The sequence below is a fragment of the Hetaerina americana genome, unplaced genomic scaffold, assembly GCF_022747635.1.
Source record: "Hetaerina americana unplaced genomic scaffold, ioHetAmer1.1.p SCAF_10, whole genome shotgun sequence".
In the NCBI taxonomy this organism is placed as follows: Eukaryota; Metazoa; Arthropoda; class Insecta; order Odonata; family Calopterygidae; genus Hetaerina; species Hetaerina americana.
Genome location: NW_027286070.1, coordinates 68,875,778 through 68,892,351, shown reverse-complemented (window position 1 = coordinate 68,892,351; position 16,574 = coordinate 68,875,778). Strand labels below are relative to the sequence as shown.

The window sequence follows — 16,574 nt, the reverse complement described above, 5'->3', positions numbered from 1 at the left end:
ATGGGGAAGTAAATTTAAAATCACAATCAATTATGAATATACCATTAAGACTTGTAATATTATTTTATGCTTTTTGTGAATGCAATTGAAAATTTATGCGTGATAACTTGTACAAAATTTGGAAATAATTTCGCATGTGTTGATTGCAACATGATAACCTTGCAGTAGGTATGCTCATGTCAAGCTGCAAGCACTTTTCAAGAATGGAATGTCAACTTTCCAAAGAATACAGTTTGAAGAAAGTGCTATTTGCCTATTAATTTCAACAATAAAGTGAAATTACCTATCATGCTCTCCAGCTTTTTAGTTGAAAATGTAGTCAGCAATTGTTAACTCTTTTAAATTATTATCAGTGTATCATTGGTTCAATTTTATTTGTTTGTAGATCCAAACGAAATTGCATTGTGGGTGAAAAAATGGTTTTGAAGCAAAAATATTAATCGGAAAGATGAATTTCATGAAAAGGCTTTTTGACACAATTCCAACAATGATGAATCTAGGAGATGAAAAAATGCCTATAAGTTTTTAGGTCTTTCATGTAAATGAATTTGTGTTCACCACATGAAAATGTAGTGTATTTCATGAGCCTGAAGAGTGTATTTCTGTTAGTAGATATGTTCATTATTATCAAGTGTGTATTTATACAATGAAATTTATAGAGCAAACCTTGTTTTAATACTCATCTTAAGTCTGTTTTCCTTAATTCAAGGAATGGGAAAATTCATTTAAATGCCAATTTAATGGCTGTAGCATCAGTAATTAGAATCACTTCAGCTGCCTCCTTGATGGAATCATCATAATTCAGGTGGAAGCGTTACCATGGTGGTGAGGGCCCAATAGGAAGTGTTGGCACTGCCATGATGAGACTCCAATTGAATTCAGGGAGTTGTCCATCGACGTCACATCCAAGTAATACCTGTATTGGTACTTCCTCCCAGAAATTCTGCTGTCCAGTCCTGTTTGCTATACTGTTGTATCAGTGTGTTCAAAGCCCTCACCTTTCTCATTAAATTACATATTTCATTATCTTGATACCAAATGAAAATGTTAGGAGAATAACAGAAGGGATATGTCCATTGAAATGAAATGAAATAATTTACTTTGTAATTCCACACAATTAATTTTAAAAACACCACCCAGATTTTGACGTTGAACGTCATCATCAGGTGATCCTCATAGAAGCAAACTTGACATATATACCTTCTGATCAAGGGAGGGGGGTTGGGCAGAGAGGGAGGGAAGGTGGAGGGGTAAAAAGGCTACAATTTAGCTGGGAAGAAAAGAGGATTGCATCTTTAGGTGTCAATTGTTGACTTGGAAGAGTGGTAGGTCTAGGAGTGGGGAGTGGGAGGGATACAAAATTTCGTTGCACCTTTGCAACGGGCACATTTCAAAATTTCCAACTGCTCCAAAGCATCAAGCCTTTACCTATATTTTCAAAATGAACAATATTAGTCACAAAGTCACTTTTGTGGTCACTTTCGATGAGGTGTTTTGCAAAGAGCGATGTTATGTTTTTTTTCTACACGTTTGGTGTTCTTTAATTCTTTCTTTAAATTTCTGTCCTGTTTGCCCAGTATACTTTTTGTCACATTCTGAGCACTTTAACTCATACACTCCACTCCTCTCGTGTTTCGGGACTTTGTCTTCAGTGCGAGAGATCAGGTTCTTAAGGCATGAACCACTGTAAAAGGCACATTTAATCTTTTCTTTAAGTAAAATTTTAATTACTTTTTGAGAAATAGTCCCTAGATAGAGTACTAGGAAAATGTCTACACGGAAGGCCAAGAGATTGGTCTGACTGGAAAGAATGCAGTCTGAGGAAGTAGGGATGATGGAAGAGCTAACAGGGGATAGTAGAGCTAATCAGAGTCAGTTCATTAGCATTAGAAATAGAAGAGTGCAGGACCTCAGTCAGCCAGTCTTTGGATCAAAATACTGATGATGAATGACAATGCCATCCTCTCAAGCACCCTATGCAATTTCCTTGGGGTTCCCAGGACAAACTTCAAGGGACTTCCTTGAACTGGGTATTTGAACTTTTGGCAGGATTCTATAGGATGTACATAAAATTTTCCAGACAGTCAGGAGTGTTGCTGACAATCCCAAGGCAGGCTCAGGGGAGACCAATGGAGAATTGTGCTCAATTGACATTTATGATGATGTTTCAATTATTTTTGATCTGTAATTAGAATCATTTTATCATGTATTTAGAGGAGAAAATCGTACCAATAGTGAAGGAATATTGAGAAAAGGTTGTGACATAAGGGAATAGAGAGAAATATTCTGGAAAATCGTGCTTGTAAATTGGTCCTCTCCTGGTTGAGTCAAAGTTTAAGTTATGTTACTTTATGCATGGTTCCACAATATCAATATCCGCCTTTATCATACTTTCCAGAAGCTTTCTATCTTGAAATAGGCATGTATTTTCAGGAATGATTATGTTATAACATAAACTGTACTGCTTTGTAGCAAAACTCCCAATGGTAAGCTATGGATTACCACCCTTACAGTTCAATACCCCATTTTACAAGTAAATAAATGTATCACCTTGAATGCAAGATATAATGTATAAATATCCTCACTGTCTAAGAGCTGATACACTTTTTGCACTTAAACACATGTGTATATTATCTTTTTTGTTTCAGATTTTTAAAGTCATTTTAGACTGAAAATATATCAAACACAGGGAAACTAACTATGTCTAAGGACTAAAAATGTGAATGAAAGATGAAAACATATTTTGAATCTATAGCTGCATTAAAACCTAGTCAAGACAGCAATTATGATGCCATTAAGTTTTGCGAAACATGCACCACAATGGTCTATCCAAGATTATCTCACGATTTCACAAGTTCTGAATTACCTCCTAGTATTAAATTTTCCTGACAGGCAGTGCTTTTGCTAAACCCATCTGTTTAAATGAAGTTATAGGAAAAGAATAATCATGTCAATTATCTACTAATGAATAAATCAATCAATCATTTGTGCTAATGCTGTTGTCTTAATTTTAGACTTGATCTAAAATGGCAAGCGATTAAAATTATTATGTATCAGCAGTAATCAATTAGATTTGGATAGGTTTTTTAATGGAGCCTGGGCACTACATTCCTCTGTATTCCTAAGTCCTACCTAATATGGCACAAAATACCTGACACCCTATGTTACAATGACTCATTCTTTATCTCTGTACACTTTCTACCTCCCTTAAGCCTGTTCAAAATACTTACCTATACACTTCTTCCCTTTATCTTGGTTTCCTAGTGTTTTCCCTTATATTGTAATCTTCAGCCTACCATTACTTCTTAATATCTCCTGCAGTTACATGTATTTGGAAGAGTAATAATGCCTTATCCAGTTCAATTCCTCCCAACAATCTTCTCTCTTCCTTTGTCATGCCTAGAACTTCATTGTTCATTTTATTTTCCCCATTCATCACCACAACCATATCTCAAAAGACTAAATTCTATGCTTATCCTCCTACTTCAATGATCAGTGTTTGAGCCATGTGAAACTATGTTCCATTTAGAGTTTTTAATAGACTTTTCCTTATGTATTTACTTAGGTGCCTGTTGTCAATTCCCACCTTTTTGTAAAAGCTACTTTACCTGATAAAATTTGTTTTTCAATGCCCTTTCTATTTTGGCCGCCTTTTTATAAAACACTTCTTAAATGTTTGAAAAGTTCTACCCTTTCTAGATTATGTCCCCCAAATTAAATGATTATTTCAGTCTTCAAAATCTTGACAATCTCATTAACTTCATTTCCTTGTGATTAATTCTCATCCTGTAACTATCACTAATCACTATTACCCTTTAGTTGACTGTCTAACTAACATTTGATCATCCACAAAACTAACAGATATGGAGAGTATTCCCCTTACTTTAACTTCTGCCTCCAGCCCTTCTCAGTAGTTTATTACCATTTCCTCCGCATATAAAGTGAAATAACAGTGAAAATGGACATCCCTATCTTATTCCCCTGCCTAGCCCTGCCCATCCTTACTATCCACTTGTGACTATCCATCCTACTAGGATGGATAGTATCCATGTCCTAGATCCATGTAATCTAGGACATGTACAGCTTATGAGCAAATTGTCTATCCCTCCAGTCTGCTCCTATCTTGTGCAATATGTTCATCAATTTTTCCCAGTTTACTCTGTCAAGTGCCTTCTTGTAATTGATTAACCAGACAAATGTATTGGAACACAATGCCCATTTCTATTCATGACCTCATTTTCCCTACGACATCGCGTGTACCAATTCCTTTTATAAACCCAAATTTATTTTCTTCTAAGTGGTCATTTGCTTTCTTCTCCATCATTTTGTTGATGATATTAAGTATTATCTTTACCATATATGAAATCAAACTATGTAATAGTCCTTACATGCTGCTGCTTTTTCCTTTTATGTGATAGCATCAATACTAATCTCATAATGTCTGTGAACCAAGAAGCTCTTCGCAGATGAAGCAAATTAAACCATCAAAAAATCTTTCTTCCTTGATTTTCTTAATTCCTTAAAAAACATTCTGTAAGTGTTGCCGCCAGTAATTTGTTCTGCTCCCAGGATTCCAAAAGCCTTTGAGGCCTCCCAAAATTCTTTGGGTTATGATAGATGCCAGACTATGTATAGAGCATATTGCCCAGGGTGCATTTTTATGATTCAGTTGGTCTGTAAAATTTAGGCCTGCCAACATTTTATTAGGAAAAGAAAAGAGATGCAATAATTTGTGCAATTTATTATGCAATTCTCTTAGCGTATTATTTTCCGATTTTCAATTGTTTGATTTTGGTATACACAGCATATCATGTCGGCATTACAAGGATCACATATTTGCTATGCTCCATTGATATTTCAGCCTCCATGTGAAGAAGTTAAACATTTCTGAATAGATAATTTTTCTTCCCAAAAATATTAGAATGTGGATATCCTTATATTCATTATCTTTAGAATAGGCTTTGTTCTTTCAGTAATTAAAAAATGATGAAAGAGCCAACTTTTCATTTCTCTTATCACCAAAAACTTTGCTGATGGGTAGGGTGGATAAAGTGGCTCTTTGTCATTTCAATTATCACTTGGAATGTCAAAGATATTATGTAAAGGCCTGAATTCTAGAGCTGTATTGAAATAACAATTAAAGCTAAAGTTAGTTCTATCCTAGAACTAAAGCATGCTGTTTGAAGTTACACACCATATTTTCAAATGCCTTTGAAATGCACTTCTTGTTGTCAGTTTGTGAGTTTGCCTGAACTCTCTCATTTTAAATTATTCCTTGACTGTCATAGTCCAGCAAACATTAAATTTTCCGTTATAATATGAATATTAAATCCACCAATGTCTGTACCACTGCTATAGAGCAGGGTTTTATATTGACAAAGGGGTAATATGTATGCATTTTTGGACATTTTTATGTTGCTTTTGGTTCATTATGAAGGAGTTAAGCTACCATCTTTCTCTTTATTGTTAGAGCATTATAAAAGAAGTTGATAACTGCATGGTAGACATTTTAAGAACAAAATAATACAGCTTATTTCTACTTTAACAATAAATTCTTTTCTCTGAAATAGACGTAGAATGAAAAGAAAACATAAAATGGGATTTTGTAATCTGCACCAGTCATTAAAATTGCAGTAAAATTAAAATGATGAATGACAATATTAACAAAAGTATGTAATTTAAATGAACAACTTAAGGGTAAATGATAATTTTTATTGCATTTTAAACATCATTTTATGAAAAAGATTGAAAGCTCTCTAATTATGCTTAAAACAAAGTACATATTTTGCTGCATGCCAATTTTGTTACTCACTATAGAAACTTGGCCTAAAAAGCTTTAATTTTTCAAAAAAGATTTTTGAAGCTTCCTTTTGCATCAATAAATGCACTTTTCACTTAAAACACTGCGCATATTAACTGATAATGTTTTTCTGGAAATCTAGTATTATTTCAACTTTTTCAACTAGAAATGTTTATCATTTCAGCATGAGTGGTTTAGTTCATACATTATAAGTTAAAAAATATTAAATTTTGTATGAAATTCCAGTGGCCATTTTACCTTGTGACCTATGATTAAATATTATATACCCAACTCCACTGGATTGGTGGTCACTCTAGAGCAGATTTTGAACCATAGTTTTTATTAGAACCTATGTTTACCACAGTTTCACCATGTCACGTGTAAAAAGTACTTTCCATATTAGGAAAGGTAGTTCCATAGCTTCATTTTTTTAATATCATTATATTTGTGTTTATTTGTTAATATCTATTTTTTGATTTTAACCTACACTGTTTCCTTGAAAAATTTAATTTGAAGCGAGGGAAAGAAGATGTAAAAACCTTGCGAAGTACTTAAGTCTACAGTGATTTCTGGAGACCATTGAGTCTCAACTACCAAGGCAGATACTTTATAAAGAGACCACTTCTCATTTTATTATGCATGCTCACACCATGGGCTTGATCTTCATGGTCTACTTCAGAAGGATGGAGCCCTGATTCCTCATGCGAGGTCATCGATTTCGGGTGGAAACCTGACCATTGTAAACATCCAGAAGGAGGACAGAGGCTTCTACCAATGTGTAGCAAGCAATGAGGCATCTACCATCACTGCAGAGGCAGAGCTTATGATAGAAAATGTGGCTCCCAGAGCTCCATACAATTTAACAGCCAACAGCACCCTCACCACCATATCCCTAAGATGGGTTCCTGGTTATAGAAAACCAAAACAGGAATACAGTGTATGGTTAGTGGAACAATTTTACCTATTCCCCAAAATCTTCTTATTGTTAACTTTTTTGCAGTTTACAGAGGTGAAGCTTGGAAATGTTTTTTCAGTGTCAAATTTCCATCGAAAATTGTTCCCTAAAATTTACCAATCCTTTTTGGTTTGCTCATCTTTATAAGGAAATGCCTTATTATAATCTCCTGGATTCCGTCAATTAGATAGGATTAAAAATGTATGATAATATTGCAATTTCAATTAGTACCTCTGATTGACATTTATGCCTTATAGTCTATTATGTGTAATGTCATCTATTTTCCTACTCCCCTCAAAGATTATTCAATGAAGATGAAATAGTTATAATTGACCGTTATAGTATATTTTGCATTAGCCCCCTCTATGATACATCCATGAGTTCACCAAGTCCAAATAATGAGTTGTAAAATGAGGCCCTTGTGTGTTGAAAAATCACAACACAATCATGTTAATGATGGTGTTGTGATTTTTGCTTTCTACATTTGTTTTTTAATGAGATGTAACCATTATTATGATGACAAACCTTCTGCATGGGATAGTGCCCAATGATATTTGTCTGATTCTATTCAAGTTTTGTGTTAGAAAGAAAAGAAAAAATGTATGTACAATTTGCCATTCTAAAAACAAGTTAAATTGTGTATTCTATGGTACTCAGTGTAACTTTATGGAACTTCATGATTAAATTGGAAAATAAAACTTGGTAAGTTCCACTGAAATTTATTAAAATGACTAGTTTTGTCAAACAGCAAACATCATGTAGCACAAAATACAGGATTTTTGCCATATTACTGACCACACACACATGGTTTGGAGGAAAGAGATTAGGGAGGGGGGTTGGGCTTGGAGGGGGGGAAGGGTTTCAGGAGACTATGTTATTCAAGTAGTGTAAAAAAAGGGGTGTTAGGAGGTAGGAGAAGGGAGAGGTTATTGATTGAGCCAAGGGAATGGGGGAGAGGGTATGGGACCTTTTTATGGGGGAGATTTCTCATTGAGTGACCAGTGTTTTGCCAAAAGAAAAATGCAAAGTTTCCATTAATTACAACATCAATTTGAAAAATTCATTCGTAAAAACTGGGGCCCTACTGAACCTAATGACAGACCTATTGTGTAGAAATTTAAATGCAAAGACTGCAATACTATATACATAGGGCAGATCATTTAAGACAATAATTGAGGAACATAAATGGCATTTTACCATGGTAAATATTGCACACCTCTTTTTTGTGAAAAATTGTGAGAAGAAGGGCATTATAGCGATTTTAATCTCAAAATCCTCTATCAAGAAGTCAAGGACCAAAGAATGGACCTTTAGTAGCAATTCAAAATAACAAATTTGATGGAATCTGGTTCCTATGTTGTTTCTGCTAAAGCCTTCATATTGTGTCTAAAATTGTGAATTTGGAGATATTGGAATGCCATTTTCCAATCTCTTGACTTGGAAAAGACATGTGGCCACCACCTCCTCCACAAATTATAGTTAATTCATTGATGCTTGGGGATATTCTCGGGGGATTCTTAGAGTATTGGGCAACTGGTCCTCACATTTCCATATTACTTGTATTTAAGCGTCACAGAGTAGAAAAACATTGAATTTGTAATTCTACAGCATTTCATTTAGACAATAAATAAAATGCCTTGGAATTAAAAGGCTACAGTTTTTCATTATAAAGTTAATCAATTCCATAAAGTTAAGCCTCAAATAACCAATTCTCCAGAGTATAGTTGCCTTTGTAGCTCCATAAGGCCCAGTTTTAAAATGTCTCATCAAATCTAATCATTTGATGGCATGCTACATACAGGTCCAATTTTATATACACTGCAGATGGAAAAACTCTTGCTAACATCTTAATTATAATAATACTGCCTTCAATGGTTTTTACTTTACTGCAACCACCATTATTTCAGCACTTTACAACTGTAAATTAAAGAATTGATTTGGACTCAGTTGCCAATAATTACACCAATAATCTGCTTTAACTGGAGCTTGAAGTAATTCTTTAGTTTAATCAGACATAGAAACCTAGCCTAAATGTACTTGATCTTGATTAAATGTACTACATTAATGAATGCACTCAATCTTTAAGGGTCTTGCAAATGATTTTAAATCAGAATATTTAGCGGAAAATTGTGTGAAATTTCCCAATAAAACTCTACTGATAACGTTTTAAAAAATTAAGTCATAAATTTAAAAAGAAAAAAATTGAATGAATAAGGCTTGTACTCTCAACAAAATATAATATTTAGGCTACCACCTTATCTGGCCAAATTGCTACTTGTAGGAAAATTTACATGCCCATATATTTGATTCTCTGTATGTATTCTACAACAGATTTTGTAGAGAATTTCAAATTGAAAATATATATTTAAAATATGGACCTCGTGGCCGCATCTAAAAAATGAGAGTTTTCAATTGATTTTAGTATTTTGGTTTTCTTTAATATTTAATTGATATTTTCTGAATACGGCTGGGTCCCACACTGAGATTAGTTTTCCCTTCAAACCACAAAGTAAATATTGAATCGCGAGAAAATCAATGTAGGTGGTGAAAGCTGAAGTGGCAAATTCCAGGGTATCAAAATTTTCTTCAGTTTTTGTGGGCCAAAGCCTGCGTAGCTGGAGGAAAAGCTCTATAAGATGTGTATCTCAAATAAAACTCAAGGTTTTTCTCAAGGTCAAACTCAAGGTAACACTTTATATACCCACAACACAGACAACCTACCCAGAAACTTTAAATCTCCTAAAGTGCAAAGTTCTTTGGTAGCATTCATCACTGCATAAAATAATAAAAAGTATTATTAATTGCTCAAAATACCTTATTGTCAGTACTTTCCATCACCTATGTATTTTGTTGATGTCACTTCACCAGCATAATCCAAGGAATAATATTAGTATGGATTATGAAATAGTTTTTTGTTAATATTCTTATTTGTTTTTCTAGGTATCGACGGGAAGATTCATCAGAGTGGAAGACCCTGAAAATACTCTCAGTTGGAACGCGGGAGGCAGTGGTTCCTAATTTGAACCCAGGGACAACGTATGATATAATGGTCCTTAGCCAAGATGTGCATGGGGATGGCATGTTCAGCAAGGCAATCCGGGTTAGGACAAAAGGTGATGTATTTTAGAAATAAAGAAAGAGAAAGAGTGGTTATTGCTGTAGTAAAGTCTTGGTTCCCTAACACAAATAGTCACTAATTCCCGCCACTATACTTTCATATAATTATAGTAAAACAATCTTAAGAATAATTACTATGGAAAGTGACTGACAGCTAAGGCCATTTGCATCTTTAAGGATAAATGGCTAATTTTGGGTTGACTCAAACTTAAAATACTATTCTTAGGCACTTGTTTCAAAGCACTTTTCCAGCACACATAGTAGGTCCATACTAAATTCCTAAAATTGCTATATTTTGTTATTTTTTTTCATGGCCATATTTTCACTCTTGTAAAATATTCTTTTAATCTCTGGAGTGCATGAAAATCTTCATTGCTGATCTCTGCTTGAAGAGATTTAAGTATAGTCAGCATCATCAGATATTCATAGGTTTATCTATGAGTTAAGTGTCAGCATACTTGTAATACCACCCTTGGTTTGTACCATTTTGCTTCAGCTATCTCATTTCTCTTAATTCTTAAGGCCCATTTATTTTCTATTGATTTCATTCCAGGAGGTAGATTAACCAAAGTTAAGGTGAATTTTCTTAAATTACCTACAGCTCTACCTTAATCGCTTGCATTCAGCTGTTTTGTTCATATTTGAAGGCACTATCTTGTATTTTAAGGGCAAATGAAAAATACTGCCATTAAGTAACAGGTTCATTAAAATTTAGTCCTTTTAGATTTTTTTAGTCCTTTTATCTTTAGCTTTTTGATGATTTTTAAAAATCCCTTCCAAGCTAAAATGATGCATTTTTAATGTCCTTGGTTATTATCACTTCACTAACATGTTTGATTGCTCCTGTAATTCTATTCACTGAAAATTATTTTGACACCAATACTTATTGCATTATTTATCATAGGATGTTGGACATCATTTCTTATTTTGTGATAAAATTAGTCAAATGTGAACTAAAATTATTTTTTTGCAGGTATTTCGCCATATTCAGCCAATACATCTAAAAGAGTTCTTAATGACCTATCAGGTCCATTTGGTAAGTTTATCATTATATGCATACATGCTGTTGCTTTTCAGCTCATGAACTCATAAATATAAAACTTAATTGAACATTTTGCCATGATTGCTCAATAAACTTTGAATCAAATATTTAACCATAAAATTTAGTTTTAAAGTATTATCAGTTATTTAGTTTTATCAGTGATAATTGCTTATTTTTCCTATCAAACAGCAAAGTATTTTAGTTGATAAATCTCTTTTTTCTAAACAAATCTAAAAATATAGCCAATTGCATTTAGACAGTGCCTTGCTATTGACATTTGAGGGCACTAAGGTTCACCAACCTATTTTATTGTAGACAAGAGTCTCTGCTATGTTTCTGCACCATTGCATTCCTTCTTAGATTATAACACAGTCCACTATCAAAATGACAACAATTTATTATAGTAAAAAATCAAGCACCCCAAAACAAAAGAAATAAAAAAATGAACAACTAAAGTTACACCCTGGATGAGTCAAGTACTTAAGTTATTTCATTGTATGAACTCTACATCTTGTATTAAAAGTGTCTATCTACTCCTAAACAGCTGATAAATACAGTTAAGTGAAATGAAAAATTAATGTTAGCTTTGAAAATCATTTTTAGGTTTCTCTGAGGTAATGGGGCCACCAAAAAATGTGACGGTTACTGTACACAGTGAAGGATACTTAGTGTCATGGGAGCCTCCTGAACCAAATACAATTGATGTCCAAGAAACCCCTGCTCAACTTGTCTACACCTTACGATGGGCTCAAGGATCTCAGGAACATGTGATTGGGAAGGCCGAAACAGCTGACACATCATTTTTAGGTATGTACCAATGGGGTGCAACTTTTTGACTCAGGCAAAAATAATAGTTATGAGTAAACAAAATATCCAAGATTATTTCTACTTAATGACCATAACAAATGAATATGAAGGACCTAACCATACCCACCTCATACACTTCAGTTGTCTGACACCTTTGTGTTTATGCTTCTCTCCTGCTGTTCATTAATCATTTTAAATATATCTGCATAAAATGACTTGTTGATGTGCATAACTTTTTCTCTCGCTACATTTAGAGTATCGTCGATCTCATTTCTCTTTCAGATTTGGTTTTCCCACAGGTTATCTTTTCTCTCTTCTTTGACTGATTATTGGTGTAGTGTTTTGGATACATGTGGCAATAGAGTTAATATTGTGTTCCTCATGTCTTTTAGTCCTGATCTTCTTTTATATTGAAATCATTCCACTTGTTTTGAAGTCCTCTGGCAGTTCACCCTGGCCAGTTCTTTACTGACATTATTCACTCCAGGCATCTTCTATAACCACTTCCACTGTTCTGTTGGATTCACTTCTTGGTATTCTGGGCCATGGTCATCTTTGTCCACCTTGCTCTAATCTTTCATTTCTTAGTGTTCCATAAGTTCCATCCTTGAAATTTTTCTTTGATATTCTCTTTCTAAATATTTTTTATGTATTTCTGTTCTCTTAGAATATATAACATCTCTAGTTTAGTGGCATTTAATTTTTCTTTCTTCAAGTCATTTTTCTGTAGCTTCTCTGCTATTCCACTGTTTTCTTGCTGCATATTGTTGTTTATTTATTTACAGCTGTTTTCAATCCACTCTTTTTGACTTCTTATATCTTTTTTTAACTTGCTTTCATTACTTTTTGAATAGGACTGATTCCTTTTATTTTTTCATGGGTTATTTCATTTCCTTCTTTCATCAATTTACTCTTTTAAATGAATGGTTATCCATGGTGATCAAGTTTTAATTTTCTTACCCACAAGTTGCTCTTAGACTGCTTCACTGTGATTGCATCCTTCATTTTACTCCATCCATTTTCATTCTGTGGTGTTTTATCCATTATTCCAGTTTTTCATTGATGATTGAAGAATATTTACCTTATGTGTGTTTGTGAGAGTCTATTCTTTCCTAGAGAACTGATAGAAGATGGTCTAAAATGGTTAAAGAAGGGAGACTATGAATTCAAAAGGCAGGAAGGTGAGCCTTGAGCTCCAGTAATTACTCTCAGGGAAGTAAATGCCACCATTCCTGCCATTGTGGTAAAAGATCATCAAATAGAATTAAGAGCAATAGCAGAAACATTGAAAATTTCATTGGATGCCACCCAGATGCTGAAAACCAGAAAATCGTACTTTGAACATGTTTGTGAAAGGTTTATTAGAAGATTACTCATATTTAAACAAGGGGACATTCACTAGTAGGTTTATTTGCAGTTGAAGTTGATGTTACAGGAAGATGAGGCATTTTTTTCGAAGGTTATAACTTCAATTGTAATTTGGCTATATAATTGTGCTACTGAGAGCAAACAGCAAAGCTCTATGGGAAATCTCTGACATCACCCACATTCAAAAAAGTCAATGTGATGACCAGTGCTGAGAAAATTCTAGTAATATCACTTTTATATATTCCTGGAATGGTGTCATATCAACAGAAGCAACTGTAAATGGAGCATCTTATATTGATACATGGAAAATTCTCCAAGTGCATATCCCAAAATGTCACATTTCAATGCAACAGGCTGGCTGCTGCACCATGATAATAATGTATGGCTACGATCACAAATGTTGTCACTGAATCACAACGCAACTCAAAAAAATTTATTTAAAGTTTGTTTCTTATCCTCCCTCCAGACCGCACCCATTGTGACTTTTAACTATTCCCCAATGCGAACAAAAACCTTTGTGGAAAGTATTTTTCATCATCAGAAGTAGAATAAAAAGAGACGTTTCAGGCGTGATATGGTGGAATATCATGATTAATTAAAAATAGCAATTTTCCACAAAAATAAAATTTAATGCGACGTTTGAGCATAGGGCTTTATATAGAGTATTGGGGGTATAAAAAGAAATGCGGAATTTGTCTTTGGGAAACCTATATAAAGCCCTATGCTCAAACAAAGATCCTATAGACTGCAACACCAAAAGTGGTGTATATGAAATTCGGTGTGATTGTGGGGCCATTTACATTGGTCAGACTGGCAGGAGTTTTTCGACACGTATCGGGGAACATAGGAAAGGCTACATTACAGGTCATACCAACTCTTTATTTGCCAAACATCTTCTCGATTCTAACCATTTCAGCAATTTCGAATTCAAAGTGCTTCACAATTTGGAAAAAGGAAGGAAGCTGGATGCCATGGAACAGCTGGAAATCTTACATCGCAAGGACTTGAAGCTGATCAACGAAGTCCAATTTTTATCTTCACCCTCCCCCCTCCTCTCCATCACCTTCCCACGACGTACATGTGACCAGTGATCCCTTGCCCCCTTCTCATTGGATATTTCCTTCCTTTACCCCCCCCCCCACCCTCTGCAGACGGAGACCATGCTTTCCCGGACAAGTGGGAAACCCCGAGTCCCCACCCCCCTTTCTTCACGGACGAGGAGGGAAGGTTCACCGCTGCGGGACAATCAACCCCCCCCCTATTTGGCATGTGCTAGTGATAACATTCCCTCCTACACCCTTTCCCTAAAACCTCGCTAGGGCGCCCCCTTAAAACTATACAGTGATCCCAATCTTTACCCTTCAACTCAGTGCTTATTTGTGTATTGATACCTTGTTCCCAGACCACGACCATAGGGAAAAACCCCCGATCCCGTCCTCTTCCTCCGCGGCCCGAAGAGCTTTGCGGAGCACCGTGGGACACCCTCAACGAGACACCCCCCTCCATTCGGCCACGACGCGCTCTCCGGACTCCTAGGGTCTTTGCACCTTGTCTTCCCCAACCCTCTTTCCCCCCCCCCCACTCACATAGTCACCCATTCTGCCTTCCACCTTCCCCCCTCTTCCCCTCTTTTCCTCCACCCTCTCCTTACTTGCCTTTAATCATATATATACTGGACTCTGAGGTTTAACTATCACCTGATGATGATGTAGTAACATTGAAACCGGTCGCATTAAATTTTATTTTTGTGGAAAATTGCTATTTTTAATTAATCAGAAGTAGAGGTGAAGGCTGCTGTGTTGATTTTGAAGAACATATGAGAAAATGGCTTCCAGCATGTCTTGGAAGGCTGGAAAAAAAGGTGGGATAAGTGCAGTGTATTCCATGGGGACTACTTTGTGAAGCACTATCAAAATTTGGAGGATAAGTCAAGGAAAGGTGTTGAAACAATATAATGATCACTCTATACTGCACAGCCCTCATATGTATGCATGTACTTTACATTAAAATGAGTGAGTCCCAGAGGTATTTCCTTTTTATTGAGCTGAACTGAGCTGCAAAATGAGCTGAACTTCATTGTTAGATACTCTGTGCGTAAGTAAACTAAATAAAGGTATTGGGCCTAAGGTATCAAGTGTCTTGATTGGTTCAAAAGTATTAGGATAATGTCAAAATTGTGAAATTCTGCCATTTCTGATGTATAGAGGCACAATTAATTTAAAAAACGACATCGTTAATGATAAGCAAATCATACTGTAATATCAATCTACTTTTTTCATCCAATTGACAATTGGGATAGCTCAAAGAGATTTTGTGATTTAATTTTCTTCTTGAGATAGTATACTGTTAATGACTTGTTCTCCAGCATTTATGGACTAGAATACTTAACTGATATATAAAATTCCACCATTTACACAGCTCAATTGGTTTAATAGTAATTTCTTGTCTCATGTAATATAAATGTACTTAATTCCAGTGAAAGGGCTTGAGGAAGATCAAACTTACCACTTCCAAGTTGTTGCAATTGGACCGGGTGATGCTCTCTCAGCAAGCTCTCGCTTTGTGCTCCACGTCCCTCCATACAGGCGAATGAAGGCCATTATGGTAGGGGTACTTGTTGGGGTATCCTTCCTTCTTCTGGCTGCAGTGGCTTCATATTTTGGCAGAAGAGCATTCCTGAGGCATCAAAAGAACTCAGATCGAAAGAGTAAGGCTTGAAGTACTTATTGTTTCAATATTTACTCTCTAATTTTTCTAGTGTTCAATTGCTCATATATCTTAATATATTTTTAAGTTTACTTTTTCAGTTAAAAAAAACTTACATTTCTAACCATTTTTACTTTTTAGCCCTTTTATAGTTTTAAACTAGTAGAAAGGAGCAATGCAGTTTAACTCCCCCTACCTGAAAGCAAATAACTTTGCTCTTGAAATCTTATTTTATATTACATATGAAATGTCAAGAGTAATCTGTCAAAGGTGTTATTTTTATATATACTGAATCTGCATTGGTGGAATGGCAGTAATGAATGCATTTGCTGGTTTTTGGAGTGATGGTATGCCTAGGTTAGCTTCATCTTTAGTGATCAAACTTTGCAATTAGCTTTTAGCAAATCTCTTTTTTTGAATTGATCCCAAATACTTTAGAGTAGTAGAACAACCAAAACAGCATGCATGTGATAGAGGAAATGTTTATAGAATTGTGCATCTGCAAATTTGAAATTATATGTAGTGCATCATGTTTACTTGTGCTTAATTTAACCCTATCATCGCAGATACATGTATTCAATATAATTGATCGTGAAAATTTCATTCAATGAGCAATATTCAGATGGACAAATAGAGTTCAGATATCCATGAAATTTGATACAAGTCACTTACCTTTATTTTATAAAGAGTATCAAATGAAGAAAACATTAAAAATAAAGTAGCTGTGTAGCCATTATGTTCATGGATAAAGGGTTTATCAATGTATGGCATGGATTAAG

The 16,574-nt window shown here is 34.9% G+C and overlaps 1 protein-coding gene across 11 annotated transcripts in view; it reads left to right on the top strand.

Annotated features, from left to right (window-relative positions):
- bdl (borderless) overlaps positions 1-16,574 on the top strand; it is a 136,094-nt gene that overhangs the window by 96,125 nt on the left and 23,395 nt on the right. For 7 of the 11 annotated variants that reach the window (XM_071598803.1, XM_071598801.1, XM_071598806.1 and 4 more), the window contains exons 7-11: positions 6,480-6,742; positions 9,696-9,868; positions 10,846-10,908; positions 11,518-11,721; positions 15,566-15,796. In XM_071598803.1, the coding sequence (XP_071454904.1) occupies positions 6,480-6,742; positions 9,696-9,868; positions 10,846-10,908; positions 11,518-11,721; positions 15,566-15,796 (934 nt within the window). Of the gene's footprint in view, positions 1-6,479; positions 6,743-9,695; positions 9,869-10,845; positions 10,909-11,517; positions 11,722-15,565; positions 15,809-16,574 lie in introns of all 11 variants that reach the window. The other 4 variants (XM_071598811.1, XM_071598810.1, XM_071598800.1 and 1 more) reach the window with 3 other exon arrangements.